Raw genomic sequence first — 13,500 nt, forward strand, 5'->3', positions numbered from 1 at the left:
GAAGTGGAATCGCTGGATCATATGGTAGTTCTAATTTTAATTTTTTTAGGAACCCCCATACTGTTTTCCATAGTGGCTCTACCAATTTACATTCCCACCAACAATGCACAAGGGTTTCCTTTCCTTTACATCTTTACCAACACTTGTTACTTCTTGTCTTTTTGATAATAGACATCCTAACAGTTGGGAGGTGATACCTTACTGTGGTCATGATAGATTGTTTTTAAGCCACTGTCATCGCTCTGCCAGAAGGGAGAAGATTACTGTGTTAGATCATGGCTTTAGAGACTTTTCTCTGTGTATACGTGTGTACTAGTGCATTTAACAAAGATGGGTTGTGCTCAGGATGGATCTCCGAGTTGGGGTGCTCTGTTTTCAGGGAGTGTCAGTGGGAGGGTTGGCTTGGATGTTTCTGGCTTCTTTACACATGTTCTCAGTCCCTTGGAATTCGGGGTGTCTACAAAAGTCTGGAAACCTCAGGGGCGGGCAGAGAACCACAGGTGGCCACAGGAGCCCCATTTGTTACCTGAAGGGCCCACCTGGGGCAGCGCTCACTGTGATGTTTTCTTTCTTTTGCAAGCGTCCCACTACTACAAATACAGGCAGCAGTTCATTTTCCCAGGTGAGTTTCACGTGAGCTCGGTTCCTCCCGAGCAAGCCCTGTGAGGTGTGGCAGCTGCTGGAGGGGATGGAGACGAAGGTTTCCGGGGTGAATGAGCCCCAAGAGGATGGGGTGGAATCCCCAGACCACAGGCTGGCAACTGGCTATGGAGGTGGAGGAGGAAAGGTGCGGGGTCCAAGGGCACAATGGCACCGACGAGGTCCCAGAGCACAGTAGGAAGGCCTGAGTGGGTGGTCTGCAGTGCAAGGATGGGCAAGGGTGAGGAGGGGTCTAGAACCACGTGGCAGGGGAGAGATGGTCAAAGGGGCTTGAGTCGGGCACTGGGAGACGTGAAACCAAGTGGCCTCATCATCCCAAAGGGGACTCAGGAGTGAGGTGGATCCAGTGGGTGCTTCAGGCCAGAGGCTTAGGGCCTCCGGCAGCCCCCAGATGACAGTGGGGAACTTTGTTCAGGATGTCATCTAGACCACTCGTGCCCCTAGGCAGGTAAATTCAAGTGGCCAGGGAAGGGAGAGAGGGGATTGGGAAGCCCCAGGGACTCATGGTCTGGTGAGAAGTTCTCAGCTGCCAGCATCTCCCGGGAATCAGGCTCTTGGGGGTGGTTGTGGACCCTGAGTTTGGTTTCTTACTGTCTAATCTTTGACTCTCAGATGTGGTGCCGGTGCCAGAGACGCCGACCCGGGCACCCCAGGTCATCCTGCATCCAGTGACCTCGAATCCAATGTAAGTGGAACAGAGACCTTTTCCCCTGCCCTTCAGTTTGCTCAGGGTCCATGTCTTCTTTCTTCCTTCTCCTGGAATTAATGGGGTGGGAGGTGGGGGAGAAGTATGAGGGGGCCATAGAGACAAGGGAATAACTCAAGCTAAGAGAGAGAGAGAGTGTGACAGCCCAGGCCAAGAGAGGGACAGTACCCATCCCCTTGAGTCACTTCTGCCTTGTGTCCCTGGCCCTGCCGATCAAGTGTGATTTCCAGGGGCCAGACCATTTCCTTCAGACCCCCAGACCCTCCTATGATCAGAAAGACCACTTCCCCCAGGCAATAGCTGGAGCTTAATGAAAAGGCAATTATTCTACATCATTATCCCCCTTTTAAAAAGGATAATTTAGGTTTATACCAGGGATCAGCAACTTACAGCCTATGGGACAAATCCAACTTTCAGCATATTTTTATAAATAAAGTTTTATTGGAACACAGCCATGCCCATTTGTTCACAATGTGCTGTCTATGCAGGCTTTCAGACTACAACAGCAGAGGTGAGTAGTTGCAACAGAGACCGTATGGCCTGCAAAGTGTAAAATAGCTACTACCTGGCCCTTTGCAGAACAAGTTTGCTGATCCCTGGTTTATAATATTATAAAAATAAAATAAGCTAATTTTGCGAAATTTGGACTATTCTATAAAAAAAAGAAAGGAAAAATAATCACTTATAATTGCACCACTCTTAGAAGTGTGCTCTATTCATATTTTACATACTTGTGATCCACACTATATGCAATTTCCATCCTGCTCTGTTTATCCCTTAATGCTATAACATCACATTTTTTCATATTGTTCTGGGCTCTTCATACACATTGATTTTAATGAATGTAAAATATCATATCGATGTGGAATAATTTCCTTAACCAGTTCCCTACCGCTGGATCTTACATCTTCCTATATCTCACTGTTGTAAACAACTCTGCAACAAACATCTTTGTGTGTGGTGTCTCTTTAGCATCCTTAAGATACAGACCCTCTTTCCAGGTGGTCTATTGCTTGTGCAGCCAAAGTGAAATCACCTTCCTTAACTTCTTTGGTTGTGACCCAAGTCTGGGGCATGCTAGGGACCTAATTTTGATTTAACTTCTTTCCCAACTCACATTTTTGCCTACTTGTTTTTTCTTCTGGCTACCCTAGCTGCTCCATCCTTTCTGACCCATGTTATAGCCTTTGTTAAAGACCCAAATGGTACATTTCTGAAATCAAAGGAGGAGCAATTTGTCTAGGGATATTGTGCTGACATCTAGCTCCAGATCATTTCTCTGCTGCACATAAACCAATTCCACAATTTGTGCAAGATGAACTCCAGGTTATTAACTGAGAGTCAGGGAGTGCCAGTGAAAAACGGAGTCAATAAGTGCCTGCGATCTGCTTAAGTGTGCGTGGAGTGATGGGAACTGACTCTTTGCAGACGGGAAATCATTTAATAGCCCTGGCTGCTATAATCACGCCTTGATGCAAGCAGAGGCGAGCAGTCCATTTTGTTGGGCATGAGGAAGGACTCCAGCTGCATTGTTCCACCCAAATCTCCCCCAGTGCGTCAGGTTTCCAGCATGTCAGTTGTTATGATGTGGTTTCTGCCTTCCCAAGCTGTACTGTAAATTATTGGTTAATAGGATGGCAAACGCTACTTCTTTCTCCTTCTTTGAGTTCTTACAGTCTTCCAGACTCCCCCTCACCACTCCTCCTCCAGCAAGTGGACTGACTCTGTCTGCAGGGTCAGCAGCTTTCTGGGTGAGGTCTGAGGGTCAAGATAGGGGAGGTCCCCCTCAAATGAGGAGATGGGTCGGGGGAATCTGCTAAGCTTCCACTGTGGAAGTAGGAAGGGGGTGTGGTGGCCATTGTGATCCCTTCCTCCCACCAGTTCCAGCTCACTCCGTAAACACATCCTCTGCTCTAAAAACCCACTCCCAAAAAATCCTTTAACACATATGGTGCCCCACATCTCCATCACATACCATGTGCTCCAACACGCCCACACATCCCCAATACATCACCAGTTACACCGTCAAGAATGGCACGCCCCCTCCCCCAGCATCCCCAGTATGTACACCCAACTCACACGCACGCAGAACAACCCCTGCACAGAGCACATTCCATAATACCCACGCAGTCCTCGGTGGACACTTAGCACTCACATTGTGCCCCCAGCACCCATACCCAGCTTGTTCCAGCTGGGTATGGGTGCTGGGGGCACAATATGCCCCAGCTCAGTACACAGCTCAGAACACAACTGCAGCTCACAAGCTCATGAATGCATGAGTCACACACACACAGACACACGCCTGTGTCTTCCACGCCAGTACAGTCTGGCTTCCTCCTCCTCATTCTCACCCTGCATGTGTCTTCTGAATGTGATTGTCAAGGTGCAACTCAAAACACTGCTAACTTTCAAATATATCCAGTAATCCTCTCTCCTGGGAATGTCCACACCCTCCATTTGTTCAATACATACCTAACTTTCAACCCTTGTTACCTGTAGACTTTCTGCACAACAGTAGTAATATAAATATTCCTATAAATATAAAAATATTCCTATATAAATATAAAAGTCAGGAAGCTGTGTCAATTTCAACTCTGTATCCCTCAAAAGGTCTGGCACTGTTCCTGGCACATAATTCTAACCAAATGAATGAATGAATAAATGAGCAAAAAACCAGATGAACACTAGGATCCTTCCAAAAGATTCAGAACCGTAGAGATCTGATTTATTCTTTCCTAGGAAACACCTAGAGCTCTAAGGATCCTGCCATCCATGGCATTTAGGCCAGTTTATAAGGAAACTGCTAGATTAGTGGAAAGCAACAAAGAAAAATGAGCCCTGAGCAGGCCAGAAAATCTATTTAAGACAGTGTCCTTGCACACCACTCCTTGGTGTCAAGGTTATGGATTATTCTAGACACAAGCATTGAGGTGAAATTGGAGAAAAAGACTTGGTGGTGAGGACTTCTCATTTTAAGACATTTCTTACATGGATCAAGTCAATGCATGGACCCATCTATTCACCTGAGGGTCACGTTTATTTTTCTTTCTTTAAAGCTTGGAAGGAAATCCATTACTTCAAATTGAAGTGGAGCCAACCTCAGAGGTGAGAACCGGAGAGCAATGAAGCAACTTTTTCGGGGGGCTACCCACTTGGCAAAGCCGATGGATGTCTTTGATGACGCAGAGGGCTTGGGGCGGGCTGGGGGTGCAGTGGCCCTGTTTGATGGCTGTTCTAACTCCGGGACGACTAACGAGCGGGTGGCCCCTCCCGGCACTGAGCCTAATGGGCCGTTATATGGTGTGCATCACGGAAAAGCTAGTTGTGCAGAAGTTGGCAAGTGATTTGCGTTCTTAGTTGAAAATTCAGCTCAGGCTGGGTGAGTACCAAGGGGCATGTGCCCCGCTGCTTTCTAAAGAACATGTGGTAGGAGGAGACGGGAGCCTCAGGGACACTGGCTTGGCAGGCTGTTGAGAATGTTCTGGGGCTTCGTCCCACCTGCCAGAGCCCCTGGAGGAATAAATGAAGTCTGCGGGGTGAGAACCAGAGCCCTGACTCCTTTGCTCTGCTGGTCTGTCCTGAACTGAAGGGAGTGGAGTCAGGGTTTCCAGAGAAAATCATGTCCTTTTCTGGAACCATTGCAGTAGTTGGAAAATGACCGTGAAAGAAGGTGTATTTCCTGTGTCATTTCTCCTGAGTGTGCCATTGGGGACAGCTTGCTCAGGTTTGGGGTCAGAGAGACCTGTACCCAGCCAAGGGGCCACCTTCTCCAGCTGTCTTGTCAGACTCCAAGCCCCTGAAAATCCCCCTGGCTCAGGCACCTGCTGCTCCCCCATTCCAACCAAAGAACCCAAGGGGCAGGACCCTGCAGCCCCAGGTGCCCCCAGACACCAGGCTGGGAAGGTAGGTCCCTGAGCCTTGAGTGTCTAACTGTTGCAGTGGTCATGTCTAAGTGTGCCTGAGTCATGTGGGCGTGCAGGGTAAAAATGCAGAGTCCTGGCCCTGGCCTTATGACATTCTGGTTCAGAAAATCTGGGTGGGACCTAGGAATCTGCATTTTCTAAGCCATCCCAGTGGATGTTTCCTACAGGCGGTCAGGTCTGTGCAAAGAACTCAACAGATCTTCGCCTTATTGAAAACCTCACACCACCCCCAGGGGCAGATGTCATTAGCCCCACTTTATGAGGAGGAAAAGAAGGCCCAGAGAAGTGAAGTGACTTGCCCAAGGTCACACAGTGGCCAGATTCCAGCTCATTTGGTCTGAGTGTTAGGCTCATTCTGTCAGCCTCTCCCTCTTGTATCTCAGCTGCACAGGAACCCAAGGCCTCTGGCCTGTGCTGAGTAGCTCTGACACCTCTCAGTTTCTGCCTCATCACTTCCAAATTCCCTGGGGAAGCGAAGGCCCTCCGTGTCGAGGATTGTTACATGTTATATGCAGGTGTATGGTGTACCCGTATTTCAGCCTGTCGTCTTTCTTACTCCCACATAAATAATCAGGCAAGTCAAAACATCATGGTCGAGGGGCCTCCCTGGTGGCGCAGTGGTTGAGAGTCCGCCTGCCGATGCAGGGGATACGGGTTCGTGCCCCGGTCTGGGAGGATCCCATATGCCGCGGAGCGGCTGGGCCCGTGAGCCATGGCTGCTGAGCCTGCGCATCCGGAGCCTGTGCTCCGCAACGGGAGAGGCCACAACAGTGAGAGGCCCGCGTACCACAAAAAAAAAAAAAAAAAAAAAAAAAAAAAACATCATGGTCGAGTAGGAGGGCATCAGATATTAGGATTTGAGAGGCCTGAATCTTAATCCTAGCTCAGCCTGGCTGCCTGACCAGAGCTAGGCACTTCCCACAGGGACCAACCATCCCCGTTTGCCAGTTTTCCAAGTGTGAGACTTTCAGTGCCCAAACGGGCAAAGTCATGGGAAACCGGAATACGTGGTCCTCCTGGCATTTCCCCTCTGTGAGCCTCAGTTTCCCTGTAGCGCAAGAGGGATGGATTGCCAGGATCTCCCTTTCAGCTCCTTCATTGCAGTACAGTGATAGGCAGGAGGTACCTGGGCAAATAGAGAGACACGCGTGCACCAGCCGAAAACACACAGTGGGGCACAGTGGGACCCGGCGGGCAGGTGGGGCAGTGGCAGGAACTGACCCCTCTCCCCCTCTGGCCGCAGAACGAGGAGGGTCGCGACGAGGCTGAGGAGTCGGAGGATGACTTTGAGGAGATGAACCTGTCCCTGCTCTCGGCCCGGAGCTTCCCACGCAAGGCCAGCCAGACCAGCATCTTCCTTCAGGAGTGGGACATCCCCTTTGAGCAGCTGGAGATCGGCGAGCTCATTGGGAAGGGCCGCTTCGGGCAGGTGTACCATGGCCGCTGGCACGGGGAGGTGGCCATCCGGCTGATCGACATTGAGAGGGATAATGAAGACCAGCTCAAGGCCTTCAAGCGGGAGGTGATGGCCTACAGGCAGACGCGGCACGAGAACGTGGTGCTCTTCATGGGCGCCTGCATGAGCCCGCCCCACCTGGCCATCATCACCAGGTCAGTCCCACCCGGGCTCCCTGCCCGTACGCTCATTCCCAAAGCCCTGCTTCCGGCAGCGTTGAGAAATGCGGGTTCTGGTGAATTCAACATTCTGGTAAATAGAGAGTCTCTGGCTTTACCAGATCACAACTTATATGGTTTGAAGACTTGAGAGTCCAGAAAATACGATTAATGCTAGAACTCTTTGACAGAGTGGTGCCCTGGAGCAGGCACCACATGGGAAGTCAGTCAGAAAGGCTGGTTCTAAACCCATCTGTGCTCCATATTTGTGAAACAGCGTCTCCGAGACTCACTTTGTCCAAATGTAAATTGAATGGATTAGGCTAAAACAGGGGTCAGCAAACTTTCTCTCTAGAGGGCCCAACAGTATTTTTGGCTTTGCAGGCCATACAGTTTCTCTAGTGACTGCTCAACTCTGCTACTGTAGTGTGAAAGCAGCCTCAGACAAGATGTAAATGGATGTAGGTGGCTGTGTGCCAATAAAACATTATTAACACAACCAGGCGATGGGCTGGGTTTGGCCTGCAGACCCTAGTTTGTTGACCCCTGGACTGACATTCTGATGACTTGCTCTGGCTTTCATTAAAATAGCAGAGCCCTTTTGTAGAACTCTACCGTGGTTGTTTTAAATATCCAGGATCCATGGTCTATAGCTGCACAAAAGGGGTAGTTAACAGAGAACTGACATTAAGAAAATGTCACATGATAGGAACTTTCTTGGACTTGCTCTCTCTAAGCTGTAGGCATTGAAAAAAAATAGCTTTGGTTTCAGTTGAACAGTTGTGGAACAATCCTTTGGTGTGTTTTTAAACTCTGGCCTTTGCTCCTCTGTTGCATTAGGACTGGCCACAGCAGCAGTGTTCTTGGTGTGTCCTGTGAGGCCAAGTGTCCATTAGGAGTCTTCTCATTCTTATTCTCAACCCAAGCAATAACATCCCAAATACACAAGCCTCACATTTTGGCAGGTGCCATAGTGGGAGCTGTGGGCTCAGGGAAGAGCTTCTATGTCTTTGATCTGTTCCCTTGTGATCCATACAAAGCCTTTTTGAGTCCATTTGTAAGACCTGGGTGATCAGTAGAAGGTGTGTTATTGTCTGTCACCATTGATTATGCAGTTGGTGGGTTGACTGGAACCCACGTGTCAAATGGTAAGTGCTTGCAAAGGACTAGAGATCTAAGGATGGCCCTTCAACCCTCCTTAAACCAGGGTAGAAATTGGCGGTTCTCAACTCTACACAGGACCAGAAGTGACTCTCAAATAATCAGCCTAGATCATATTCAGGGGCTGAGCTGTCCTGATTAGGTGAGTATATCAGTAAACTTTTGCTGAGTAACAAATACCCCAAAGTCACAGTTTCTTTCTAGTCTGCAAACAGTTCTGGGCTGAGCCAGGCTCAGTAGTTGGGCTCTTGGATATGTCTGTGGTCCGCTGGCTGGTCAGACTGAGGGCCGGTCAGTCTCAGACGCCCTCACTCAAGTGTCTGCTGGTTGGCAGACGGTCAGCTGGGGTGCCTCAGTTCTTCTCCACACAGCCTCTCATCCCCCCAACAGGCCAGCCTAGGCTCATTCCCATGGGTGGTCTTCAGGGTTCCAAATGCAGCAAGATAACAAGAGGTCAAGCCCTGTTGGACAAGTGCCTTTCACATCTCTGTCTGCGTTGCATTGGCTGATGTCCATTGGCCAAAGCAAGTCACATGGCCAACCATCCAAGGCATGGAGAACAGAATCTGCCTTTGGATGGGAGGATTTGCAATGCCATGTTGCAAGAATGTGGATGCAGGGAGAGAGACAGTCTGTGGCCATTCTTACCACCTACTGCTGCATGTAAGACCCTTACCTCCCTTTTCTTTCCCCTTTCTAGTATGTATCATCTATATTAGCAGGCTGTCAATGGTCCTTTACTTGAGGTGCACAAGTCTGGTTGGAAGGTGGTCTTTCCCCCACCACTGGCCTTCTGCCCACTGTTCCCACCAGTCTGTTTACCCAACTTTCTCTCTGGTCAGCCGCTCACCTTCTGACCTGCTAACCCCTCTTTTTCAAATCCCCAAATTAGAAATTTGAAATCCATCATCTCTTCTCCTTTGCCTAGACCCTCTAAGGACTTCCCAGCCTCTGACTTTTTCAGGGGTATCAGTGGAACCCAGTTACCCAAGCCTCCCTCCCCTCTTTCCCAAGGGCTGGCTAATTGGAAATGGATGGACTCAGTCAGCAGCCATCCTTGAAAAAAGAGTGGTCATTATGAAAATGTGTTGCTCCCCCTGCAAGCCAGCTGCGTTGGCAGCCCCTTTTCTATTACATACAAAATTCTGAGTCCCCCTCCCCAAGCACCATAACTGCCTGCAGATTTCACAAATAGCGCAGCCTTTTCCTGGCACCATGATAAAGACTCTGCAGCTTTGGGACATATAATTGGTCTCTGAAGTGTTGTGGTATTTTGTTCGAAGAAGCCAGATGAGCCCCAAAGAAGTGGTATTTATTCCATATTATTGTGTCACTGTATATTTATCTTAGGGAGCGGCTCAGTGCCCTCCTCTCTCCCGTTCAGCAACGTCCACTTGTTGGCCACCCAGGTTTCTTATCTGAACATTCAGTTTGAAACCAAATATTTGAGTAATTTGATTAATCACTCGCATTCATGCAGTTGGTTGGCAGAGGTTGATGGTTGGATGATAGCCAACCAACTGGAACAGTTTCTGGACCCTGGATTTATTTTACAGGGAACATAAGACCAGATAATTACCTGGCATATTCCGGATAAATTCACAATGGCGTGTTCTAGCCAATTACCTAGTAATTATCGTTGAAGTTAACAAGTATTTCTAAGATTAGCTTCCTTGTAATGCAATGTGTACGGCTCTTGGGGAATGAGTAATAACCAACTAGTTACCCAATTGCTAGATCCACAAATGCAATTAGCAGCAGTATTGCTAAATCGTTTCACGATTGGGTCATTATGAGATGATTGCAAAGCTATCGACAGTCGGCACAATTGCTCATTTTTTAAAACTGCAGATGGAATTTGAAAGCCAATAAAGATAGAGTTGAATGAAAGCATCTCTTATCCTTCTACCTTGCTGCAGCGTTTCTTTTTTTTTTTTCTTTTTAACATCTTTATTGGAGTATCATTGCTTTACAATGGTGTGTTAGTTTCTGCTTTACAACAAGGTGAATCGGTTATACATATACATATGTTCCCATATCTCTTCCCTCTTACGTCTCCCTCCCTCCCACCCTCCCTATCCCACCCCTCTAGGTGGTCACAAAGCACCGAGCTGATCTCCCTGTGCCATGCGGCTGCTTCCCACTAGCTATCCACCCTACGTTTGGTAGTGTATATATGTCCGTGCCACTCTCGTACTTCGTCACAGCTTACCCTTCCCCCTCCCCATATCCTCAAGTCCATGCTGTAGTAGGTCTGTGTCTTTATTCCTGTCCTACCCCTAGGCTCTTCATGATATTTTTTTTTCTTAGATTCCATATATGTTAGCATACGGTATGTGTTTTTCTCCATCTGACTTACTTCATTCTGTATGACAGACTCCAGGTCCATCCACCTCACTACAAATAGCTCAATTTCGTTTCTTTTTATGGTTGAGTAATATTCCATTGTATATATGTGCCACATCTTCTTTATCCATTCATCTGCTGATGGACACTTAGGTTGCTTCCATGTCCTGGCTATTGTAAATACAGCTGCAATGAACATTTTGGTACATGACTCTTTTTGAATTATGGTTTTCTCAGGGTATATGCCCAGTAGTGGGATTGCTGGGTCGTATGGTAGTTCTATTTTTAGTTTTTTAAGGAACCTCCATACTGTTCTCCGTAGTGGCTGTATCAATTTACATCCCCACCAACAGTGCAAGAGGGTTCCCTTTTCTCCACACCCTCTCCAGCATTTATTGTTTGTAGATTTTTTGATCATGGCCATTCTGACTGGTGTGAGATAATATCTCATTGTAGTTTTGATTTGCATTTCTCTAATGATTAATGATGTTGAGCATTCTTTCATGTGTTTGTTGGCAATCTGTATATCTTCTTTGGAGAAATGTCTGTTTAGGTCTTCTGCCCATTTTTGGATTGGGTTGTTTGTTGTTTTGTTATTGAGCTGCATGAGCTGCTTGTAAATTTTGGAGATGAATCCTTTGTCAGTTGCTTCATTTGCAAATATTTTCTCCCATTCTGAGGGTTGTCTTTTTGTCTTGTTTATGGTTTCCTTTGCTGTGCAAAAGCTTTTAAGTTTCATTAGGTCCCGTTTGTTTATTTTTGTTTTTATTTCCATTTCTCTAGGAGGTGGGTCAGAAAGGATCTTCCTGTGATTTATGTCATAGAGTGTTCTGCCTATGTTTTCCTCTAAGAGTTTTATAGTGTCTGGCCTTACATTTAGATCTTTAATCCATTTTGAGCTTATTTTTGTGTATGGTGTTAAAGAGTGTTCTAATTTCATACTTTTACATGTAGCTGTCCAGTTTTCCCAGCACCACTTATTGAAGAGGCTGTCTTTTCTCCACTATATATTCTTGCCTCCTTTATCAAAGATAAGGTGACCATATGTGTATGGGTTTATCTCTGCGCTTTCTATCCTGCTCCATTGATCTATATTTCTGTTTTTGTGCCAGTACCATACTGTCTTGATTACTGTAGCTTGGTAGTATAGCCTGAAGTCAGGGAGCCTGATTCCTCCAGCTCCATTTTTCGTTCTAAAGATTGCTTTGGCTATACGGGGTCTTTTGTGTTTCCATACAAATTGTGAAATTTTTTGTTCTAGTTCTGTAAAAAATGCCAGTGGTAATTTCATAGGGATTGCATTGAATCCGTAGATTGCTTTGGGTAGTAGAGTCATTTTCACAACGTTGATTCTTCCAATCCAAAAACATGGTATATCTCTCCATCTATTTGTATCATCTTTAATTTCTTTCATCAGTGTCTTATAATTTTCTGCATACAGGTCTTTTGTCTCCTTAGGTAGGTTTATTCCTAGATATTTTATTCTTTTTGTTGCAATGGTAAATGGGAGTGTTTTCTTAATTTCACTTTCAGATTTTTCATCATTAGTGTATACGAATGCCAGAGATTTCTGTGCATCAATTTTGTATCCTGCTACTTTATCAAATTCATTGATTAGCTCTAGTAGTTTTCTGGTAGCATCTTTAGGATTCTCTATGTATAGTATCATGTCATCTGCAAACAGTGACAGCTTTACTTCTTCTTTTCTGATTTGGATTCCTTTTATTTCTTTTTCTTCTCTGATTGCTGTGACTAGAACTTGCAAAACTATGTTGATTAAGAGTGGTGAGAGTGGACAACCTTGTCTTATTCCTGATCTTAGTGGAAATGCTTTCAGTTTTTCACCATTGAGGACAATGTTGGCTGTGGGTTTGTCATATATGACCTTTATTATGTTGAGGAAAGTTCCTCTGTGCCTACTTTCTGCAAGGTTTTTATCATAAATGGGTGTTGAATTTTGTCAGAAGCTTTCTCTGCATCTATTGAGATGATCATATGGTTTTTCTCCTTCAATTTGTTAATATGGTGTATCACGTTGATTGATTTGCCTATATCTAAGAATCCTTGCATTCCTGGAATAAACCCCACTTGATCATGGTGTATGATCCTTTTCATGTGCTGTTGGATTCTGTTTGCTAGTATTTTGTTGAGGATTTTTGCACCTATGTTCATCAGTGATATTGGCCTGTAGTTTTCTTTCTTTGTGACATCCTTGCCTGGTTTTGGTATCAAGGTGACGGTGGCCTCATAGAATGAGTTTGGGAGTGTTCCTCCCTCTGCTATATTTTGGAAGAGTTTGAGAAGGATAGGTGTTAGCTCTTCTCTAAATGTTTGATAGAATTCGCCTGTGAAGCCATCTGGTCCTGGGCTTTTGTTTGTTGGAAGATTTTTAATCACAGTTTCAATTTCAGTGCTTGTGATTGGTCTGTTCATATTTTCTATTTCTTCCTGGTTCAGTCTCGGCAGGTTGTGCATTTCTAAGAATTTGTCCATTTCTTCCAGGTTGTCCATTTTATTGGCATAGAGTTGCTTGTAGTAATCTCTCATGATCTTTTGTATCTCTGCAGTGTCAGTTGTTACTTCTCCTTTTTCATTTCTAAGTCTATTGATTTGAGTCTTCTCCCTTTTTTTCTTGATGAGTCTGGCTAATGGTTTATCAATTTTGTTCATCTTCTCAAAGAACCAGCTTTTAGTTTTATTGATCTTTGCTATCGTTTCCTTCATTTCTTTTTCATTTATTTCTGCTCTGATCTTTATGATTTCTTTCCTTCTGCTAAATTTGGGGGTTTTTTGTTCTTCTTTCTCTAATTGCTTTAGGTGCAAGGTTAGGTTGTTTATTTGAGATGTTTCCTGTTTCTTAAGGTAGGATTGTATTGCTATAAACTTCCCTCTTAGAACTGCTCTTGCTGCATCTCATAGTTTGGGGTCGTCGTGTCTCCATTGTCATTTGTTTCTAGGTATTTTCTGATTTCCTCTTTGATTTCTTCAGTGATCTCTTGGTTATTAAGTAGTGTATTGTTTAGCCTCCCTGTGTTTGTATTTTTTACAGATCTTTTCCTGTAATTGATATCTAGTCTCATAGCGATGTGG

General features: G+C 45.8%; 1 protein-coding gene across 1 annotated transcript in view; it reads left to right on the forward strand.

Moving 5' to 3' along the window:
- The window catches only part of KSR2 (kinase suppressor of ras 2), a gene marked incomplete at both ends in the record, with an annotated part of 396,922 nt that overhangs the window by 332,908 nt on the left and 50,514 nt on the right, over nucleotides 1-13,500 (forward strand). Inside the window, 4 exons of the mRNA XM_079718072.1 lie at nucleotides 581-622; nucleotides 1,273-1,345; nucleotides 4,423-4,471; nucleotides 6,533-6,900. Coding sequence (XP_079574198.1) covers nucleotides 581-622; nucleotides 1,273-1,345; nucleotides 4,423-4,471; nucleotides 6,533-6,900 — 532 coding nt within the window. The remainder of the gene's footprint in view (nucleotides 1-580; nucleotides 623-1,272; nucleotides 1,346-4,422; nucleotides 4,472-6,532; nucleotides 6,901-13,500) is intronic.

This window comes from Hyperoodon ampullatus (genome assembly GCF_949752795.1).
Source record: "Hyperoodon ampullatus genome assembly, chromosome: 13".
NCBI classification, from domain to species: domain Eukaryota; kingdom Metazoa; phylum Chordata; class Mammalia; order Artiodactyla; family Ziphiidae; genus Hyperoodon; species Hyperoodon ampullatus.